This window comes from Hylaeus volcanicus, chromosome 1 (genome assembly GCF_026283585.1).
Source record: "Hylaeus volcanicus isolate JK05 chromosome 1, UHH_iyHylVolc1.0_haploid, whole genome shotgun sequence".
Classification (NCBI taxonomy): domain Eukaryota; kingdom Metazoa; phylum Arthropoda; class Insecta; order Hymenoptera; family Colletidae; genus Hylaeus; species Hylaeus volcanicus.
Genome location: NC_071976.1, coordinates 23,128,437 through 23,152,111, shown reverse-complemented (window position 1 = coordinate 23,152,111; position 23,675 = coordinate 23,128,437). Strand labels below are relative to the sequence as shown.

At 40.3% G+C, this 23,675-nt stretch overlaps 1 protein-coding gene across 4 annotated transcripts in view; it reads right to left on the bottom strand.

Annotated features, from left to right (window-relative positions):
* Positions 1-23,675, bottom strand: part of LOC128883132 (transcription factor collier) — a 92,757-nt gene that overhangs the window by 57,291 nt on the left and 11,791 nt on the right. For all 4 annotated transcript variants that reach the window (XR_008458748.1, XR_008458749.1, XM_054135148.1 and 1 more), the window contains 4 exons: positions 20,145-20,208; positions 14,554-14,609; positions 6,971-7,044; positions 6,241-6,309 (listed from right to left, as the gene is read on the bottom strand). Coding sequence is in view for 2 of the 4 variants with exons in the window: in XM_054135148.1 (XP_053991123.1) it covers positions 6,241-6,309; positions 6,971-7,044; positions 14,554-14,609; positions 20,145-20,208 (263 nt within the window). In the remaining 2 variants the exon portion in view is untranslated. The remainder of the gene's footprint in view (positions 1-6,240; positions 6,310-6,970; positions 7,045-14,553; positions 14,610-20,144; positions 20,209-23,675) is intronic.

Genomic DNA, 23,675 nt, shown 5'->3' with positions numbered 1-23,675 from the left:
AATGAATGGCAAGCCCATTTCAGTATGCATCGTATACGTCGTACGCTTAATAAGTTTCCCTTATCGATGTGTGCCATCTACTAGCAGTCAGACGACACCCGTCATTGTCGCTCCTATCTCGGTTGATGGTTTTCATCATTTTTATCCAGTTTACCGGTGTGCGAAACACGTGATACTTACTTCGTAGGTGAAACAGCATTAACACCGCGCGGTTGAACATGTGTCGCTAATGGTACGCACTTTCACTTGTTTAACTTCTAACGAAACGTCAAAACATGTCTGACTTTTACGACTTCTGATACCTTCGAGCTATGTTCCGTATATTCATTCTTTCTGCTACCCTTGAATTTATTTGAATTCCTTTATCCATCAATGCATTAAATATAATTAAGTATTCTCTCTAAAGTATAAATATCTTAAATATAAATCCAGCGGTCCATCAGATAAATCACTACTTTATCTGAAAATGTGCATGAAATGCAAAACCTGAGGAGTTGAATATTATACGCGTGTGGGTTTTTAAATGAAAATAACAACGACAAATATTTGCGTGCATTCGTAAAATGTAGATTGGAAACAATGACGGGGTAAATTCGTGCGTCGCTTCAAACGTCAAAAGAACTCCCAGCGTTCTGCAATAATGCCGAACCAGAAATACTCTGACCGCCCTTGATATCGAATCCATACTGATGGAATTTCGCAGCAAGGGTACGAGACAACGTAGCGCGATTCGGCCAAATTTGCATGCATTAACGCCACAAGCGCGACTGATTGACAATCCGTGTGTCATTGTGACGTCGACCAAATCGCCCCGAGCATCCTTCACCAATCGCAATCAATTAAGGTAACCATTGATTGTTACGCGTTTGGACTCGACGAAGGGAATATCGCGAACCGGTATTTATGTGGATGATAGACGTGCCATTGAAAACCACAATATCAACAACGACGAGGGATCCGCTCCAAAGTTTTTCATATTCTCGATAGACGCTTTTCGCTGCATTTTTCATAACATATGTATATCCTGTTTCTTAGCCTTCATAAATTCTTAAAATTCTTTTCATATTTTCTAAGCCAGGGACTGCTCATTTCAAAAATTAATTGTTGTTTCATGAAGAAGAATATTGTTGTGAGAAATTTTAATTGACGAGGTTTGAGACATCGCATTGTCGCTAAAGGAAAATATTAAATGACTAAGCGTTGATGGTGCATTTTTAGAAGTGATTTAATTGCTCTCTCAAATGTGAAATTTGTGCATATCTGTAAAGACACACTCTGACTCAAGGTGTCAGAGCCTCAAAGCTTCTAACTCTCAAAGCTTCAAATATTACAAATTTCAACTGTCGGGACACTGTTTCCACAAATCTGACTTTGTTTGTTTGATTCCTCGCGTAATATGTGTAAAATCTCGCCACATGTATCGTTCTGAAAAGTCGAGCGAGCCCAAAATATTCACCACGAGGTTGAGGTCCAGGCGAGGTGCCAAACTGCGGTGTGTCCGTGAAGGATTAAATTTTATCGTTGGAGGCATTTGCGTTTCCGTTAATTCACGGTATTTCAATATCTCTGCGACCCTGGCCCGTTACTCTCGCCGTGCCAGCGGTAACAAATTTTCGAGGCCGCCCATTAACTTTTCAAACAATTCCGAAATGTATAAATCCTCCCTTTCGCGAACGAACGAACGTTCATCGTGGTATTAATCGGCCGGTGCTGCCATTTTTCCTGTGAACAATTCTCCCGCGTCATCCCCTCGAAGAGGCCATACGTCCAGGGAAACGAAACGATCGTCGTCGCGCACCAACCGAAATGGAATCCGTCAAATTGACGAAGGGTACAGTAGATAGGCGCGTCACTGCGTTGAGGGTCGCGGCTCGGCCGAACGGAGAGGACGTGGTTGCATCGAGCGGAGGGCATGCGAGGGCTATGATCGATGTTCTGAAATTAAGGGTTTGCCCACTGAGCAAAATAAAGTTAACCAATCGGGCCGACGACGAATGACCCGATCGCCCTTTATCGGCTTTGTCCTACGTCGCGGCGGCTCGATGCCCGATTTTTTTCATCCTGTCCCACGTTTTCCAGAGGGTTACCTGCATGCCGGGTCCAATTGACGAAAAAGTGATACGGGGACAAGAGACACGGTAAATCGAGAAACTGGACAGGGAAGAGAATTTTTAGAAGATCGAACACGTTTAGATAATTTGGTGTATTAATCAGGGCACGTGTAAACCTTCGTATGTTCAATCGATTTAAAAGTAAAAGGAATAAAATATTTTTGTTATAACTGGACTGGAGATATCTGTGCATTTATAGCGAGTTGAAATGTGTGAATATGTAATCATTTATTATTTATTATTTATCTCACTATACACAGTGCGAGTTTGGGATTCGTCCTGTGGTGATGTTGGCGTAGACTTTACCAGTAATATAAAACCCAAGAGCAATCTTCCTTGCAATTGCTCGAGACTAGAGTTTTATGGAAACTCCAAGTACTTGCCATGATGAAACGTAAAAATGGAAAGGGCTTGTCTTTCCATTCTCTTTCTTGGTCGGATTATGGTGGGTTCGTTAAAATAAGATCCCCTATCAATGGTACCGGTACAAATATAATCAAGTTATTTGGAGCCCGTTCGTCGTTTTAACCCATTATGTTCAGTTGGGGTCTGGTTTTAGAAGAAAACTGACAACTGACTTCAAGAAAAGCGCATGCTTCTACTCTTACAAAAAGAAATTCTGTCCTCCGTCGTGACAACACGGTGTCCGATTTCTTTCGCCCTGCCCCAGGTTTTCCAAAGGGTTACCTGCGTGCCGAACCGTTCCCAATTGGCAAAAGAGTGATACAGGGTGGAGGTACACGGTAAATCGAGGAACTGGCCGTAGATGGGGAAGAGGATTTTCATAATTATGGAACGGCGTTTGTCCCGGGAGATTCGTCAGTCGACGGAAGAGCCCCTGGCGCTGTACGGCCATGACAATGCCATTTTAATTATGCATGTTAATTGGTTTCCGAGTCTAATACCGGCTTCTCTAGGACTATTCTCGCGGCGCGTCTGCTCGCGACGTCGCTGATCGATGTTGCGTGTTGATCAATCAGAACTGTTTCGGTAGTCATAACCATTTTGACCCTTTGAGTGTGACAGGATTATTTCGATGACAATTTTCATAAGTACGATTCAATTGTATGGTAGGTGTTCTAAGTATTCACATATCGCTTAATAATCGGTCGCGAATGTGTTAATAAGATTTGAAGTTTGGTACACAATTTTGTCTTTGAAAAAGTATTAAAATAATTCGGCTTTTTCAATTATTGAAAGTAGGAGTACACTATAACGATTTCAACTTTAATTTTTTCTTGTAGAAATAACCAATGGAGATTTAAAGATTTTTAACGATCAGTTTTTTTGGTTTTATTGGCCATTAAAATTGGTGTCCGTTCCATATGGGAGCAGTGTTTGCATGTGTATGCGTATGTATTGCTTGCTGGAATATATGTATGTATATATTGGTGGGCTAATAGATTTTCGGTCGGGAACAAAACCGCAATGCAGAGCGCGAGGGCCCGTTCGAGAGAATGAACGAAGGGTATCAATGCCACTTTGATTGAGACGGCCCCGGTCGATTGTGACATGCTCGCTCAACTGTGCAGAAAATACAACGCAACCCCCAATCAATCGTGTTTATCTGACTAAAAAAAAAAAAGGAACAAATAACAAAAGCGGATTCTATGCCTAAGCGTGGCCATTTTTTCACCCTATCACTTTCTTTCACCGAACGCGTAGGAGACAATCCGGCGAAGCCTTTCGAGGACAAGACCATAATTAGAGTTCTTAGAGTATATAGAAGACAGATCATTCATTCGAAATTTCATAATATTTTTATACTTTGGGAGACAAGGGATGATTAATACATTCACTGCGAACTACGAGATGCGTCCTACTTCAAACTGATTGCAATTATTCAAACGATAAGTTTATAGCCTTGTGAGTCACAAATTATTGCTAAAGAAGCTCGTAAATTTTCAAATTTGATACCAGACTTTTAAATCGAATTGTGCACTTGCAATTGGTTTGTTTTTAATATTTGGCTGTATGTATGTATCAAAATTGATACCTGCATTTTTTCGAAATGAATATATAAAATACGTATTGTGATTTCCTTTTATTACTTTTCCCTGTATCTGGCTACTGCAATAAATACATTAATATTTTTTAAAATTTAATTTGGAAAATCAGACTTTCAAGGGTTAACCGTACCAACATTTAGTTTTAGAAACTCCTATAAGTATTATTAATGCAAATGCTTGACAAACATAGTCTGTATGCTAAGTCAATCTTCTAATCCTATGGATCGTTCATTTACTCTACGTCCAGCACGATCTACCGCAAACCAAGCTGAGAGACGTAGTCTAGGGTGGCTCTCGATATGACACGCGACCACAACGTGGCTGCATTTACATTATATCACGGTTTATACGATGTTAGTTGGTTGCGTGCGTGCCACATGCCGAACCAGCATTTTCGAAATTAATTTTTCTAATGCTTCGTCGGATGAGACTTACTTCGACGCAAATTCGTTACAATGAGGCTAACACGGTATCATAAGCTTACAGGCTTGGCTGGAGTAATAATGAAAATTTGTTCGAATTCTTATTAAACGAAGGAAGGATGTAAAACAAATAATAATTTTCTTCTTTCTTTCTTGTTCTATGATGAATCATTTTCAGAAATGAAAAAAATAAAGTGTTTGGAGGTGCGCGACCTTTTCGAATACGAATGCAAAATTAGAATGTGACAATGTCTTTCTGTTCCCAGTTACAACAAATAATTGTTAGAATGCGTAGTTCAAAAAATAAATGAATACTGAATCTGTTAATTTAGTAGTAAATTTGTTTAATCAAAGACAAGACTCAACAACTTCTTCTCTATGAAATGATACGAAAAAAACATTTTCTCGAGAATCAAATATTTGAACAACAGTTTCTCAAACTGCACGACCAAACCTTTTCAAGCTGAAGGGAACATTTTCTCGAAAACTATAAATAACGCCTATGTACTTAAATCCAGGAGGTGCGGATACGAAAAGGCTGCAAGGCAACGGAAAAATAGTTATGTGCAAGCCTCGTAGGCTTTACCTGTCTCCTGCGTGTAACACGTATCCCGTGGATGGGGATGAAAGCTCCGAGACGCCGTTGTATCGAAAACCGGACGTTGAGCACCCCTGAGCACAAGATGTCCTCCTGAAGACTATCTCGGCCTGTGTCCCGCGGGAAACCTCTTCCTTCCTACCGTTCCTATCTCAGGACACTCTATAGACTATTCAGATATCAGGCTCACCCTACTACTCCCATGTCAGGTTGTGCATTTGTGTGTGGATGAGGGGGAGAGAGAAAGGGGGTAGGTGTCGGAGGAGAGACAGAGAGAGAAAGAGTGTGTGCATGTATTTCCAAGGACAAGCAGCACCATGCAGAAGGTGGAGGAGGTATAAGTACGTCTGAGTATTCGAGTGTTCTGCTACCTTGCAGCCTCGCCGCACCTCGTAGGAAACGTATTTTGCAAGCCTAAATATCCTGGGTTTCTAGTTGTGACGGGATGCAACGCTATCTCGTAGCTGGCTACCTTCGAGAACGAGTTATCTGAACCCTTATTTCCCAGATTGTTGCGAACGATGATACCGGGGTTGGTAAACTAGTATTATAGCAGTTGATGTTTCTATGAAATTCGGCGATACGTACGCCTGCTCGTTAACCGGTTAACGGGTTTTGACAAGTACTCTCGTCGCGGAGAAGTGGCAATATACTGTGCTATTGGCGAGAAAACTTGTCATGCGTAAAAAGTAGATACAATTTGCTATTTCCATTCCAATCCCAGTAAAAATTAAAATGTAGTCGTAAATTTAACGTGATTTAAATGTATGGAGAGAAAACAATTAATAGTAAATTAAAACTAAGGTTTCCATCATTTCTTTTCTAGGAAGAGAGATAGAGAACAAGTTTATTCAACATTTATATGCAAAATTTAATTATTTTATGCGTAAAAGCCCAAAAAGAGGAAACTGTCAATTTGTATGATACTTTTTTGCTTCCAGATCGAATCTTTTCCATTTTAATTTCATATTTAGGATTGTTTTTCACGCTTATAATGCACAACCAGTTTATATCGTTAATTACAATAAGAGTGACGAGGCAAAGATCATGATATCAAGGCTTGACGAAATATGATAGAGAACGTGAGAAATTTGACTCACCGGTCGATGATCACAGGGTCGCTTGGCGTTTCGTTTCTGTTCCCGCAGCTTTTCTTATCGCAACATCGGCTGCAACGAAACAAGATAGGCAAGTCAGAGATCGGTAGGCGCGCGTAATTTTCGAATAGTTCGCTCGCAGAAAGCGTACGCTATGTCAGCCTCAATTCGATTCGTGGGTCCAGAAGGGTCAGAACTTTCGAGACTGGCTAAAAACTACCAGAACCCTTGAGACTTTGCAAGTTCGGGGGTGGAGAGTAGTCAGACCGAAGTCCCATGGGTCAATGAGTCAGCCACCCCCGAAGAATGACTGTACCCTCGTGTGTTTCGTTACGTTTATGGTTTGCCACCGTAAGGGTGGTTGGTTGCATAGCGAGCACATACTCTCCTCTTCTTGCATACGTAGTCGCTCGCAGTGGAATTATGATCTCAAGGCACATTTGTTATTACAACTCTGTATAAAACTATCGTTACGGCATTGAAATTGCCAATATTGAGGAATTTTATTGTGTCGGTATCATTTGAAATTTTAAGTATATTAATCTTGCAAATGAAGATAAGTGATACGGTTGAAGAATTTAGCTTTTTTGGTGTTATTTGAATTTACAAATATATCATTCTTGCAAGTGATGTTAGATCATACAATGTATACAAAATTTAAGACACAGGTATAACTCGTTTAAATATGTTCCGATAAGCCATATTTTGCTAGTCATTGCAGAAAGTAACTTACCTACACATCACCTCGTGAGTCAAAAGGACTCTGCACATCTCAGGATTCTTATCCTGTCCTTCGTACATGATAGCCTGAAACAGAAAATGACATTGTTGCAGAATAAATCGCAGTTTATTCTCTGATTCTTGTGACTTCTTTTAACAATAATTTCACCAATGACTGTTTTAACTACATTTAAAACAATAATAATAATTTTCTAGAAGTAAATTTATGACAGTTTCCAATATAGTAATGTGACTTAGCAATCTACCGATAGATGCATGGATTAAATTACAGATGAACAATATTACAGGCTAATCACTAATGTTATCGTGAAATATTTGCTTAATACCATTAGAAGGTTAAATACTTTTTGTTGTTTGCTGTGTTTGATAATTTTGAAACTGGTGGAAAACACGCAGGGCATTAAAGAACTCCGCACCGCAGGTCGGCAAGTTCCCTACAGGATCGGTAAGCCATGGGCGGCCTAAGCAAATCCGTTAAGCCTCCTTCACAGCCTTCTGATTGATTTTTATTTAATGACAACGCGTTGCTACCCTGTACACGGGCACTCACGATTGGGGAACAAGATGCGGATTAGTCCTAGAATAACACAATGTGGATAGGTGGGCTTCCTTTGATCTCGGCGAGGGATATCCTTCGAAGGATGATAAATACTCTTTAACGCGAGTCGCAACTTTTAGCTCTGTATTATTTGCACAAATTTATTTTTATTGCAATTCAATTTCTCTGTCTAAGCGTTGGGAGACCTAATGTAAATAAACTGAATACACACACATTTCGTGATGTACGTTTTAAATATATGCAAATCGACGCGACAGTAATTTCATTCACTATTCGTTAAACAGACCCAAAAAAAGAGCATAACTACCGTTCGAACGTTTGTATCTCCATGCGATAGACACGTTAACCGTATCACTTTTGCAATTTATCGCCGGTGGCTTTCATGCTAGATTGCACGTAACGATCAAAATTGCCAGAGTTTACGAAGGAGCGATAAAATGTAAATACTTTGAAATACAGTATCCCAGGGAATTCGTCGGGTTGACGTTGGTACTCGGCGTGCAAGAGCAGTTGAATAGCGGAGAGCCCTGGTAACGGTATGAAATACATTTCGCCTCGGCAGTTAGGTGCGACTTCTGGAGCGACATCAAATATTTATACGAACGAAATAACCGAATTGCAACGTAAACGAACCGCGATGACTGTATTCGTGGCCGTAGGTAAATCAGGGAAGCATCCCCTCTCGAAGTAAAAACTTCAGCCCGAAAATACGGAGGGGCAAGAATAAACACGAGGAAAGGGGGGACCGGGAGGGGAAGAGTACATATTCCTGGTAACGGGAAAGCGAAAGGAGACATAAAACGTTACGTGCCCTTTGACCATTACGGCTTCTAATAGTTGAGCAACATGCGATCTTATTTGTACCGAGAATAATTAACATAAGTGTCTCCCTTGTACGCATTATCTTCTACTTCTAAAATAGAGGTTATACTTGCTCAACGGTTATATATTTTTTTGTTTTTCAAACTTATCATCGTTTCGACCACGAATCTTGTATATTACTCTGTGATTTTTGAACCTGTTTATATCGAACCTTGTTCGTTTGTTTTAATGAGTACTACATTCCCCTGAAGTTTCGTACAAACTTTTTAATAGTCTATAAATATGTACGATACATGTACTTTTATTTGCGAAAATGATTGAATACTCCGTTAACGCTTAGTAAGTACTTGGTAATTGATTAAATAAATACTTTAAATATTGCAGTATTATTAGTAGAATCGAACAATTTATTATAAAACATTTTCTGACAAACAGATTTTTTTCTCTAGGTCTCCCTAAGTGCATTTATAAACAAATATCGATTGGAGATTCAGGTACAAAAGTTTCGTATATAGCAATCTCGAAAGATAGTAATTATTTTAAATGAACGCGTGTCACTGTTTTTCGAAGGAACTTATAAACTTGTCAAACTTTGATGGCACTGCTTCTATAATTTAAGACAGTATTCACGTGTCACCTACAATAATTGTTGCTTATACGTGTAACGACTGTCGGGTAGGTCATGTATAGCTTGTGATACGACATGCGATATTATTTGTTCAGCAATCATTACCACTGGTACGACACGTGTTGATTTAGCCTACCTGTCGCACTTGCGAACAATTTCGAGCAATTACTTTTTACTACACCCTTCATTCTCGCGAAACGCTAAGTCCCTTGTTTGTCTTCGCTGTCACCTACATCGACAATATTGCTTATCTATAACGTGTATGGCTACGCATACCCACATCGATCAATAAATTACTTTCTTCTCTAGGCGATTGATCAAAGTATCTTGTACGCAAGTTGTCTTATAATTTCTATATTTATTGGGAAAAAATCTCCAATCAAAACATATAAATACGTCGTTTTACCATTACTTAGTGTTATGCCATTGGCCATGCTTTAATATTCCATTCTTCGTAACAAAAGAAATTTCTGTAAACCGACTATTTTTCGTAAACCAGAGCATTCACTTAATGTCGTCGTAAGTGGTTAAAGGTTATTAAAGAATTTGTTTACCGTTCCCCCCGTTGCTTGCAAGCTACTTTCATAATCGCGAAGTCTCAAAAAGAGTCACTGTTGATGGTACACCTCTTTTACGGGCACACTTATCCGCTGAAAAGTGTGTGGTTATGCCGTCGAATATCTCAAGGGGTAGCTGGCTCAAGTAAGCAGAGGGAGGTGGGAAGCAACGTCAGACAACTCGTCCTGGGGATACCAGCAGTCAGCGTCAGCCCCTCGGGGGCCTTTCTTCCATTACCCTTTGGTCCCAATAGAAACGTTTGGGCCTCCCCGCTGCCCTCCAATTCCCACGGGAATTACTTACGGACTAATAACGACGGTGCACCTACTCCGCTGATCTTGATTTTTTTTTCCAATTCTTGCAAGTCAATATTATTTGATCAAAGTGTGAATTACCTTAACTTTGTTCAACGTTCGCGGTTCAACTGAGGTCGCTTGACTATTGTGTTTCGAATTAATCAAAACGTGATGTAGCACTTTCTAGTAAACAAAGAGGTCATCGAGCGACTACTGTAAATGTAAACAAACAAACAGAATAATGACCATTTTACGAGTTTACAGTAATGCAAGGAAGAGTCGAAAACGATCATGGAAACAAAACCATAATTTTGTTCGCGACGGGCCTCCGAAAATGACAGTAGAATAAGGAAGGAAAAACGTACAGAAGGGCGGAGATAAATTCGAAGATAGTCATTCAAATCTCCCGTAATGATTTCCATCCCGAATCGAATCGAAAAGTCCCCTGGGAATCCCCTTCTCCATCGGTCGTGCAACCCCCGACGTCTGACGTACACACCATTGTACAACGTACATGCAATGTTACTCTCACCCCTTGAAAGAATGTCCACCGGCATAGAGACAGCCGACACACTCTCCTCCTCTCCTTATCTGCCAAGGATTAACTTATCTCGAACCTATTATTTCCTTAATCTATAGTTAAATTCTCATATTTCAGTATTATGCACGTCTGCTCGACGTACGGAGGTTGATACCAATTCGATTTGGCAATGTTTAAGGATTACGTAAGCTACGTCACCTCTCGATTCGTAGATATTGCTTCTTTTCCAACAGACGGACCGGACGACAACGAGATGGGAACAGAAGCTCGAGTTTCGATGGCCGATTTAGGGCACCGGCCATAGAGACGGCAACATCAGCGCGATGTTTCACGGAATCCTTCCTCGATTCTCTTCTCAATTCCCGCGGGTTATGTTTCGCAAAAAAAAAAAGGAGGAAGTTCCGACTGATCATCTCCAGCGGCGGATAGAAGTTGGAGCTTAAAAGGGTTAGGTACAATTTCCTGTTGTTCATTCATTTAGAATAACGGCGGTACGCGGTTCGCTGTTGCTCCCATCGTGTAAGTGCTTTTTTATCCCCGGAACTAATTACCATTTAGCATTTTTAATCCTGCGAAAAAACGCATTCTGGCTCTCCCATCTTTCTCCTTCCCTCTTCCTGGCCGGAAGTTCGTTCTCGAATGTTTACAACGTACGTTGTTAGCGCCATTCAGCCGTGGCTCCACGGCACTCTTTTCTTTCTGTGGAAGCCGCTCGTATTTTTCTGGAAATTTTAGCGAGAAACGCACGGCAGTTCTCGACATTCCGTTCCTCCCTTTTTTTTCTCCTTTTTCCATTTCCTCGTCGAGAGTGCTCCGAGCGAAGAAATTGAAGAACAGCTTAGGGGCGGGATGGCTTCGTCGCGAGCTTAGCAGCCAGCTCGGTGTAGCAAATTATTGCGGATTTATAATCGACCGCTTGATTCGGTTTCCAGGAACCGGCCACATTTCCGAATTCGAATTTACGAAACATAACTCCGATGCTCGTCTATGGAATTTTATCTTTATTTAGGAATTATTTAGGGTTGTTTTGTTTAGGAAAGGAAATGGCACTTTGTTTAACACATTCGCGACCGCTGACGAGAATTTACGTCGCTTCAAATTCTATTCCTGGTTATGAAAAAATTACGAAAATTGTTGTATTTTATACACTACATATGTACAACAATGATATTTCGAAATATATTTTGTCATTTTTATCTTCGCCCTAACGATACAAATTTGCGATGTCCAGCTTTAGAAACGTAAAATATCTGCCGGTCGCGAATGTGTTAAGAGATTTAGTTGTCATTGAAGATTTCTAGAACACTTGTTGTATTACTTAGAACACTTTCCATATTGCAAAATAAAATAAAAGTATACAGTTTGAACAATGAATAACATGAACTCGAAATGGAATACATAAAAAACATGGCATTTCCGAATTGGCAGTTAAAATTATTATAAAATTAAATATTGCTTTTGAAGTATAAAGAGAAAAATCTATCTGTGTAGGAAACTTTTGTACGTAAACATTACTATAAAATTAAATATTGCTGTGAGTTATTCACCGTTCATGGATTTAGCAACAACGTGAAAATAGTAAGTGGCTGAATTTCGAACCGTCGGAAACATCGGTAAAAGAATGAAACGGAATCTTGAGCGGGGTAAACGCCGCGATAGTTCTCGAGAACAATTGTCCACGAGGAAAAGAAAAGCAGAAGTGATAGATGCCGGGATACTCTTTTCGTCTCTATGGAGGAATCGTGCCGGTAAAGGGAGTAGAAAGTTGGATGGGGAGGTGGGATCGAAAACGAGAAAGCTGCAATTTATACATCAAAGCCTCGATTGAACGCGTCTCCTCCATTCTGCCAAAGCGAGAGGAAGACATACAGACACGAGAATCGATATATATTTACTTTGTTCGTATATGGAGTTTCACGCAACAACTTGCACGAAGTGTTTAGCAAATCTGGGTTGACGTGTTCCGACTGTGTGCTATATTCTGAAAAATTAACAAACGCCGGGAATCCCTGGATTAATGCTCTGAAAGCATTAAAAAAAAGACGCACACGTCGTTTTAATGGATACAGAAGCGCACTATCTATGTATTTAAAATCCACCGAAGCCGTGATAATATTAGTTGATTATTTAATAATGTTACAAAAGTTACGATTGATTCCCTGATCTAGAATGAGTTTAAGATAGAGAGTTCATGTTTCATAAACGAACCTTCGTTTTTTTAAAGAAACACACCTACTGTTTCTAAGTACTCAATTATCTAGTGATGAAATTTTCTAGATTTAAGTAAGAATAGACCTTTTAAAGGCTCTACGAAGAAACCTCGTAGTTTTATAAAAATACATATACTTGTCGATCCACTCGAAATGGATCACTCCAAATGATCTAGTCCAAAGTGATATCAGTAGTAGATGTGGATATCAGTTAAATCACTGTTGCATCATAATCATTATAGTATATACAATATGGACCGATTACTGTTTATTGTTATCTAAACGTGTCACTGACATTCTTTCTGAAACCATTACGCGTATGTAACGCGAACAGCCAATATACCTTTAAAGGCAATTTAACGCACACAACGGATGTTCGTTTTTAAAAGTTATTCATTCGCACGGCAACTCGGAACCGATTAATAAAAGGAATGGATCGCGAATTGAGGAACGGTCTCTGCCGACGCAAGGCCATCGCGGCTTAGTAATTTAATCAGCTAAAACTAACATCAGCTCTGTTTCCCCAACCCTCCTCGTCCTCAACCGTCTCTTTCTTCTCCCTACTGCTCTTCTTACCTCCGTAACCGACCAACCCCAAGATGATTTAATCTTCTAAAATGGTACAGGTACCTATAGGCACTAAGGTCCTGGGGTCGCGACATGAAACAAAATAATTCAAGAAAGTGAGTATATCTCCCGTCCGATAGACATACAGCCCTTTACTAGAAAATCTACTCTACCGCCACTACTCGAATCTTTTAAATTTAATTTTCTGCCCCGACTCTTCCGAAAACCTTTTTTGCAAACGTTAACATCTTCAGAAATTTGTTATAGTTTCTGTTGTAGTTTGAACTTTCGACTTTTCAACTTTAATTTTTTCATAGCTTATCTTGACAGAGACACGAGCAACGCAACGCCTTCCAAGTGTTTAATTTACCTTAGATGTAACATAGTTATACGAGGCTATTCTTTGACTCGATTTTGTGAAACTTGGACTGCGTTTGTGGTTAGGTTTAGATCGCGTATGTGTTGTAGGCGCGAATCACGCTTCGCAGAAAACGTTCTGTCGCATCCAAAGTAACACCCTCGAACGCACAAAGGACTTATCGCGCTCGCGATCGACCCGCGTATTTGCGTTTGCTCGAAGGTTATGATCCTTCTTTGCGCCCTATCACTGCACCAGGATCTACGGCCCTCTGTACAGGGTAACAACACGTGGTTCGCGGACCGTGCGCACGGTTCGCCACGTGGCGCAGATAACAGGATGGGGCAGACGCGCGGCGGTGGCCGCTTTCCCGGAGGGGTAGGAATCAACCCCCCGGAAAATTAAGTGCTTGTAGCTCAGATGATAACAGCGGTAGGAACGCGTCACTACGTCTATTTGGGTAGAGTTACGTCGCACGGAAACGGCAATCGAGAAGAAAGGAAAACGATAATTTATGAGTCAGTTCTATACGATGATTTGCATTAATTAAAAATTCGTTAACCTACTTTTTGCATATTATAACTGATTGGAAACTCTAGGTAAAATTCTGTGCAATTTATTTAAAAGTTTATTTTCTTTTGAGTAAGAAGCAAAAGAATTCGTGAAAAAGAATTTGTTTAAAATCAATAATTTATTTTTCTGAAATTGAATTTTTATATGAAATCGATAAAACATGATTAAAATCTATAACGAATGAAGAAATTCTTCTGTTCCACTGCTCTTTTTATACAAGAAATAAATCTACCCTCTCTTTTACCATTAGATCGAACACAGAGTGCAAAAGTCAGAGGTACTGTATAAAATATATTAATTATGCTTCATATTGAAGTGAATTGTTAATTCGAACTGTGTAATTGATTAAATGTATAATTATTGTTAGTTGTAAGAATAGGATTCCTTGGTTCCATTTTGTATAAGAGCGGTCGAAAAACTATTTTAATTAATCAATGAACAAATATAAAACGTTCTTTCTCACCTGTTTCGTTGCGGAGTCGATAAGCCTCACGTAAATATCTTGCACCTGTCTGACACCTACAACAGAAATAATGGAAAGTGCTATGTAAAAAATAACCGTCAAGTTTTACAAATATCAATATACAATGTTAATACATTTCACGAAAGGGTATACGCAATTAATACAAATATTTATTCACTGAAACTAATTCATAAATTTAGGTTTGGATAAACATCTATTTTATAAATGCCGATGTTTTTTTATAAACTAGAATATAAGTTAGTCGCGTTGATTAATGGAAGATAATTGGTAGCTGGCTCTTTAGAACCGATAATAGTTTGATGTTTTTTAGGTAAACGCACAGACAATACTGCTCTTTATTCAATTTAGTCCACGAGTTTTTCAGTCATCCGGTAAGAAGGCCCATTAAGTTAAGAACGTTCCGCGCAGGCATTTGCGACGGATGTGCATGGAATACGACGAATACGGAAACGAGTTCAAATTCTGACAAGTTGGGCGCCGCAGAAAGGGACTGTCCCAGAAAAACATACATATTAAGGAGCATTTAAGGTGGACGACGAGGCAAGCGGTTCGATCGCATCCCCGGGGACGTATGCACAATCTTCGTTGTTTTTGCATGGGCCCAGCCCGTACTTTGAACGGTCGAGTACCGACTTCACCGAGAAGATCGCTATGCAACGAACCATGGTAGGAAGGCAAATTCTTGTACGTGTAGTGCGTTAATTATTTTTGCGACTTTAGCCTCGCCAGGCTCGCCGTTTGCGTTGCTTCGGAGAATTTAATGATGACCGGATAAACGATGGGCTTCGGCAGGAGAAATACTTTTAGAGTTTACGGAACTTGAGGCATATTCTCGATCGGTTGGAGTTTGGAGGGGCTCAAAGTTCAGGTGGAATCAAGGCTACTTTTACAACGTATACAATTTTTATTGCTGATTGTAACGTCATTAACTCTTTATGGGCCCGTGTAACCTTCAGGTCACATGCTAATACATCGAAATTTTAGTTAATAAATTTAGTTTTTCCACTTTTGAATAAATCAAATCACATTATCAAGTTTCAGGTATATTTGAGAAGGTAAAAACATTTTTTCTTTATAAGTAAGTAAGAATACTGAAAAATTAAGTAAAGCGTGAATTACAACCCTTGACTGTTTTCTTAATGATAGAATATAACACTACGAATTGCTAGTAGGTAACGTTATAAAATCGGTTAAAGTGCGAGGGATTCATAACGTTCGCATCGTATACCAAGAAACTTATTTCACGAGTAATAGGACACGCAAGCTCTCATTGTAATTTATAAGCGCGACATTCTAATTGCGTAAAATTACCGCCATTAACGACCGTTTTGTTATTACCGATTCGCTAGTCCAGTACTCGGGGTTTATTACCTCGAGCGAGTAATTTTGTCACGTGATCATCCTTCGTCCGTATTACCGCGTTATTACCTTTCGTTGTCGGTAACCGAACCACGTTCAATGTGTTACAGACATTTCAATGTAGCAAGTTTTCGGAACCGTTCCTATCTTCCAGAGGGACCGCCAGGTAATCCAGGGGAGTATTTTGGACAGACATCCTCGTGGCTTCCGGCCTCGCGTATCCGGTAAGCCAAGTAATCCCAACATAAGACTCCCAAGCGCGGTGGCTACTACGGGCCAGACTCGCGCCGCATAACGTTACCGTGGATTACGATACTCCGCCCGAAACTAGCTCACAAATTACCTCGAGAAACCGTCGCGGCTTTACCGGAAGATACTGGCACGCTCCGCCAGTTTGCCGGTTTCTATCCGGTTAGGGAGTAGCGATGTCAGGATTTGTTACGCGTAGAACGTCGATTACGCTGGATGATTGAAAAACCTCCAACAAGAACACCAAATTGTTAACGCTTCCTTCATCGCAAAGTTTTCGTGGACTGTGTGTGATACCATGGATACTCTTTGACTGCGGAACTATTTTCGCGGGAAATTCTAGGCCTGTAGATGTGTGAATTAAAAAAAAAAAATATCAATTTATAGGGAATTTCTTCTTCACTTTACAAGTTTTTCATAACTTGTAATATCGATCATAGTGCGGCACTCTACAAAATATACCCGATCTTAGGGATAATGGAATATTGTGTCTGGATATGTAAGACAAAACTGTATAAAATCAGTGGTCGAACAAGCGAATTCATTTATGCAAGTACGTCGATCCATCCGAAGCAAGCACGATTACCAGCACGTGGCTGTGATGCGCCACGTAAACGTACGTACGTTTATTACAGACACTGCGACGAGTCGCGATCATGGCTGGAACCTCGACAATAAAAGCAAAAGATCGAAAAGAAGCAATGCAAAAAGCAGCATCGCGTGGCAAGTCCCGCTGAGAGGCAGATAGGTCTGTTCGCGTTAGCATAACTAGGTGACCAACTTCATACGTGCAAGAAGTTATCGAAGAAGCAGACACCACCCATTTGATCCCTTTGATCGGCATTCGTGATCAGCGCCGCTTTTATTACACTCTGTTATATTTTTGCGATACAACTCCCTGTTCGCTCTATCTGTTTACATCTCTCTTTCCCTGACTGCAAGTGTCTTCAATCAGTCTTCAAGTGTCTTACAAGAAGAAAACACACCTTCATTTAAATCTCTGTTGGCCATCTATGTATATAAAAATATGAATTTGCATGAACATCCGTCATCGTGCTCAAATTTTATTTTTCTTTCTGTTGAATATTTTCTAAATTTCCCAAGATAAAATTCTTACTACAACACTAATAAACTGCACGAATTATAACTATTAACGCCACCTAAGCGCCATAAAAACTAATGGAAACAAAAACTGGCGCCACCGATACCGAACCCGTTAAACCGACACGCTGCTGGCGCTAGCAATCACTGGAAACCTCGCTTTAGATGCGTAAGGGCGTCGCAGCATCCAGCGAAAGATGGACGCAGCAAAAATGAAAGAAACAGAACGAAATTGATGATAAGTCGCGGGAAGCCGCGCGAGCAAAAAGAGGTAGGAGCCCGATATGGCGAAACTCCGCCGACACTTGGACGGAAAGCCGTACTCCGCGCGTATAATTTAATTAAAGATTTACTGCACGATCAAATGATCGGTGACGTGAAAACCTACAATTCGAATAGTCGAGAACTCAGCCACGTGGAAACAAGAAGTCGGAAAGGGAGACGCGATGGGACCTGCGCGAGCATCGACTCGTGCCAATTTGTCTTTAAGGTTGTAAAAGCTGTTCGGTAAAGTATTTCGTGCATGAAACTTGTATAAAATGCGCCTTGAATGTCCAACCAGAAGACCGATCTCCGGATCGAGGCATAAATCAGAGCCGCGCTGATCCGCCGATCCACTCCAAATGGTATAACCGGTACCGCGATAGAAGACGCACAGGCTTCCGTTACGTTGAATTGTTTGGCTCCATCGGGCGCTTTTCTGGAAAGTTTCGTTACATTCGTGCTTTGGCCATCTTCGCTGATACATATATTCATAATTTTTCTAGTCTTATCGTTTTCACGGTAATAATTATTAACCCAGTAAATTTAATGCATAATCTTTGTTCTCGTTTGATGATTTTTATCCTTCTTTTTTGCACTTAATTTCGATTTCTTTTTTCTCGTAGAATCATCCCCTACCCGTTTGTATCACCAGTTACGGGACACCTTGTATATGTTTGAACTTTGACAAGACATTTATAAAGTACCTATAGATAATAGAATTGAGATACTATTCAATCGAACTTGTCCGTATAAATACATCGCTTGGCATAATTTCATAAAATACCGTCTCGAAAACCGTACTCTGTAATATAAGCATTACACCGAAATAGTCCTAAATAATCTCTAATCCGACAGGGCAAATCCTTCGCTTCGAATCGAGTTCCAATATACAAATCTGTCAAACGGTAAAAGTTCCCCCGGACACGATGTTGAAAATACGAGCGAAATTACATGACAGCGACCAGAGGGAAAGACGTAGCTGGACGTACTTAGACTCGGAGTTGCGAGTAGCTTCGACAGCCGTAGTTTCGAGTAGGAAACGAAAAGTAGGAGGGAGAATGGAGGATCTACGATCCTGTAGGTACACATAGGTATTCCATACTTTTGCGACGGTCAGTTTATTTCTTGTATGCGATGTTGGCAACACGTTTTAGTGTCCATAGATGGCCGAGCGCGGCCCCTCAGTCAGTTCTGCCAACGCAAAAATTTCGCATTGATTGATCGGCTCGCAACAGCACCGGCAAGAAGGCCTGTGGTGTAGGCTGCTGAAAAGAGAAAGGGGGACGGCCTGGTAAGGGGAGGGAAAGGAATTGGAAAAGAAATGAGGAAGATAGTCGCGAGAGAAAGAGCCACGAGAACCGGCAAGAAATAAATATGAAGGAAACACCACCGAGTTTCATGTTGTTCTTGACGTACACAGAGTGAAAAACGATTGGAATGGAGAGGGCTAGCAGATAGCGCCTTGCGGCTTTTTAATATGTTCATAATGCGAGCACGTTTTTGGGAGGTCTGTTGCTCGGACCACCTCTAGATCACCGACTTCTTCCGTCGCCTTTTCTCCGCGTTTCTCCTTTCCTTCCTTCGCTCGCGCACAGACGTTTCGAGACTTCTTCAGGACGGAAGCTAAACGTTTTTTGCCGGGCCCGGTCCAGTGACATAAAATATGTCTCTGTTGCGATCGAGCCTCGAAAGTTCCTGAGCTTTTTAGCGGTCCTGCGAGACCGGGTGTCTGTGCGGAATGTTGATGGGCCGTCATCGTCACTTTCGAGGGCCTCGCTCCACGAACACTTCCAACACTTTGTTTGCATACTCGCTTCGAATGTTTTTTATTCGAATGTAACCGAAAAAATTGTGCGTTTCGCGGTTTTAGCAAGAATTTGCTAATTGTTCGGTAGGTAATTTTGGAGTATTAACACTTTGCGGCGTATTAAATTTAGACATGGTTGTCTAAATAAAAATTTGAAGTAAAGGGTATAGCCGGGTTTGGGGGTCATAAGTGCTCTTAGACCGATTTCGATTTGCGATGATGTATTCCATATGTTATCAAAAAAGACTCATCCGTGCCAAGTTTCAAGTCCCTATCTCGACGGGTGGGTGAGTAAACAAGAAAAAACAAAAATCACGTTTTTGAATAATTTCTCTTGTCATGGTGCATAAAAAATGTTGAAATTATGGAAACCTATGAATAATATAGTGAGAATAATATATAAATAGTTGATTATTTGCTGAAACTTTCAGGATGCTCAAATAAATACTCGAAACGTTACGTTCTGCAATAAATAACGGTTATATTGAGACAGCAAACGGAGAAACGAATAATCGGAAAGAGGTCGTACGAATTGTGTTTTATTAAAAAGAAAAATGCTGAGACTTTTTTTGGTAAATCCTTCATTTCCCCCGACATTATATTTTGAAATAGGTAGAGTCAAATTGAATTCATAGAGATAGGGATTAATTTTATAAGCAGAATGCGATGAAAATTGATCTTTACGAAAGAAGAGGTAATCAATTTTCAATAGCATTTTACATTACAAAAGACAATGCATAAACAGATGCAACGAATGAGTCACAATTAATATCGTTCGTTCGTTACTTACCATTTGAATATAGCAGATGCAAACTGTATTGGATTCCATTGTTCGTTTTCTGGCCCTCGGATTCCTAGAAACAAACACACGATACATATTTCCACTGTCAATGTTTATTATTAAATTATGTACAACGAAATACATTCGCATACTGTGTAAAGTATACGGCGTTATCCACTTTAACCCCATTGTTAATGGTGTATTATAACCAAGTTTTCTCTTCGAAAGTAAAATGCGTCAATGTCTCGTTGAGTTATGAAGTCCACATCGACGTATTACTTCGTTACGCTGATACAAGTGAAATTCCACGTTAAATCTCGTTAATCTTGCTAAATTTCGTGCGCGCTTAAATCGGTTGAAATGAACGGTACGCGAAGGAACGAAGGATTCACCCTCGCGTTCTTCGGGCTCCGTTCTATTTTAATTAAGTGCACCGTGACGTAACTCTCGCGCTCGGCCTGTTCCGCCTCACGCTAATTATTAATTTCTTGATGTGTCGGTAAGAGCCGTGCCATTACGTGTGGCGTGCGATGCATAATTATCATCCTGCCCTGTTGACGAGTCATGCGTGCATCGCGCCATATGCCACGACCACGGTAATGCATTTTCAACTACCTATCTCTAAACCACCTACAAACCAACCCCCCGCAACGTGGCCACAACTTTTACCCATACGTACGATCTTTTGACTCGGGTACGATTGTAATAGACCCATAAAATTCTGGCAATTACAGGAACCGATCCGTCGATTGCGCGTTATGCACGATGAGCATCGTCTATTTCGTAATCAAGAATACGGATAACTTTTGATCATAACTGATATCGACCATGCTATCTATCAATTGTCTGACTATGTTATTGTGCCATATCGCTAAGAAATTGAGTTATATTTATTTCTTCACGATCTACAGATGCGTTAGCATACTTCCAAATATCTTACACTCACCGATAAATAAAGGGGGCCGATGTTATGATAATACTAGGAATGTTTCTTTGTTTTCCATATCAGGGAAAAAACTTTTGCAGCACATAATGTTCACACGTAACGCATGATACATGTATACCGTATATCACACACAAAACAGACATTACATCGCATAGGCCACCTGAGATGTACCAAAGGTAATGCACACACCACATAAGACGCATATATCATACGCACACCACACTGTACATGCACACTGCACTCATGACGCGACACAGAAATGACATGTGTAAATCAAACGCATTTAGTAACTTCATTCTACTAGGAATCGACGCTGAAACAGACGTGAATTAGATATTTGTAATTTAAAGTCCGAAAAAAGCTATGAAGTATTGTAATTACTGATACGTCATTGTTTATTTAAATTTAACAAAGCTGACTTTGATTGCTCGAATCTGGTTGAGCGATCAATATAAGAGAGAAGTGAAGAATTTGGTTTTTCAAGTTCTCGATTTGCTTCGAAAATTTGTATAGTTATTTCCAGAATAGTCTCAATTGATTGTTTCTTTAAATCAAAGGTAAACATGACAGATTTTTCTATTAAACCCTGATTATGGTACGCCGGATAATCATCGTTACATCGTCGACTGATCGACATCGTTCTTCTCTTTTTCTCTGGCCGCGTGTACGCATTAAGCTCATTCCTGTCGCCGGCGTTTGTCATGGCCATTAATCTCTAAATTCGCGGGCGCACGATGGACGTTAATCAGGTATATACGCGGTTCGCTCGATCCACGACTACTTTTTAATTAAAGACGAACAAAAAGCGGATAGAACGGAGAATGAACGCGGAGACCCTGTATTTACGTAGGACACCAGTTTCCGGGAACTGCGCGCTTGGCATCGCGCTGACACGCTTCATTCGCAGCGTTTTCACGAGATGATTCGCGGCCATTGATCGGCGTCCGATCGATCGTCGACTGGTCTTCTTCGCTTAAATAATTGAGTCCCATAAAAATATGTAAATGTTCCTTGCATACCGAGTTGGATAAGCGAGGGTGAGAACAGCAGTGGCCACGTTCAGGCACAAACGGCTACTCGACACCGGGACTGATCTATGTCCGCGGTGCATGACCCTAATTAATAGGAAGGCTATGCAATGCAACTGTCCCAGTCATGTGAATTATACATAGACGTGCTCTTAACTGAGGATGGGGAGGAATGGAGATATCAAGATAAGCGATGCAAATCGAAGCGGAGGAATAGAAAGTACACTTGTTCGCTGACTTGCAAATGAGCTGCTTCGGTAGTTCGTTTGTTGGTTAATTTGTTCGTATTGCAAACCAGATCTTGAGTTTAGTTAGCGAGGAATTCCGCGCGGAATGAATTTGCAAAGAATATCTACCATTTCACGTATAATCAAGCCACTTTGCTGTAAATTCTGTTGTTTATTTATGTATGCGCCGTTCGCTTCACTCGTGAATTGTTCGAATCTCCATATTTATTGTTTTAATAAATTCGTACCTCGGTCTCTTTATGAAGTAACGACACGGGCAATTTTCGGTTTAAAAACGTTTCGATTCATTAACCCTGTCTGATCCAAATTTGTGCGTGATAGAAACTATTTAACGTAAAATCGATCAGTATCATTCATAAAGTATCATTCTGTAGATACAGATCAACAATAAATATAGCTGTTTCGACGGTTTTCTTATGACAAATTCAGTTTGTAAGATGGCTTACAATGTTTGCGCTTGCGTGTATAAAAACTGTTTAAGGAATTCCATGAAACAGTTTACACTCGACATTAAACATAGATGTACGTGTATATTTCTTTCAAAATGTATTTTGGATTTTTTATTATCTTCCATTCTATCGCATACCTGTCGTATCGACTGTTTTCTGATAGATACACACGTATCGATTCGCGATGTACAAACACGTACCTTACTGGTTCTTCTACACGTGGCAGGAAGGAGTACGCGAGTATTTGTACAAATCCGCATGGCCGTTTGTCCGAAGTCTTTCCCGGTGAAGCGATTTCTCTTGTGCAAGAATCAACGCTGAACTGCGTTGCAGTCAACTTTTCCTTAAACAGCTATACTAATTGACCAATAGAAAGTGGAGCTCTAACGATTACTACGTTGACAATCGCTTCCCATTCCAGTACAGGCTTGCGACAAGTATCCAAGCACGAGCCAGATATCATTTCTGCCGATAATTTTCATCTGCCTTGGGACGGACGGAAACAAACAACCTTCGATCGTCGCCGTAAACGACTCTAAACGTACACGTCCTCACGTATAAGTACGTTATTGATGGTGGTGGGTTGTTAATTTGATATCCGATGTCTTCATGGCAACTGAATGATCAATCGAATAACTCTGGGTTTCGCGTTGACAGGAAAATAGATAATCACGCACGAGCAAGCAGTATAAGAGGCTAAATTGCTGGGTAATTACTGAGAATTGTCGGGTTTGATTGTTTCAGATAGAGTGAAAGTTACGCAAAGTGACTTGATTTAATTATTTTATAATAGATATCGATTGTCTTAAAATTATCTCAATTCGAGGAATATTATAACTTATTATCTTTTTTATAAGATAAAATATTCA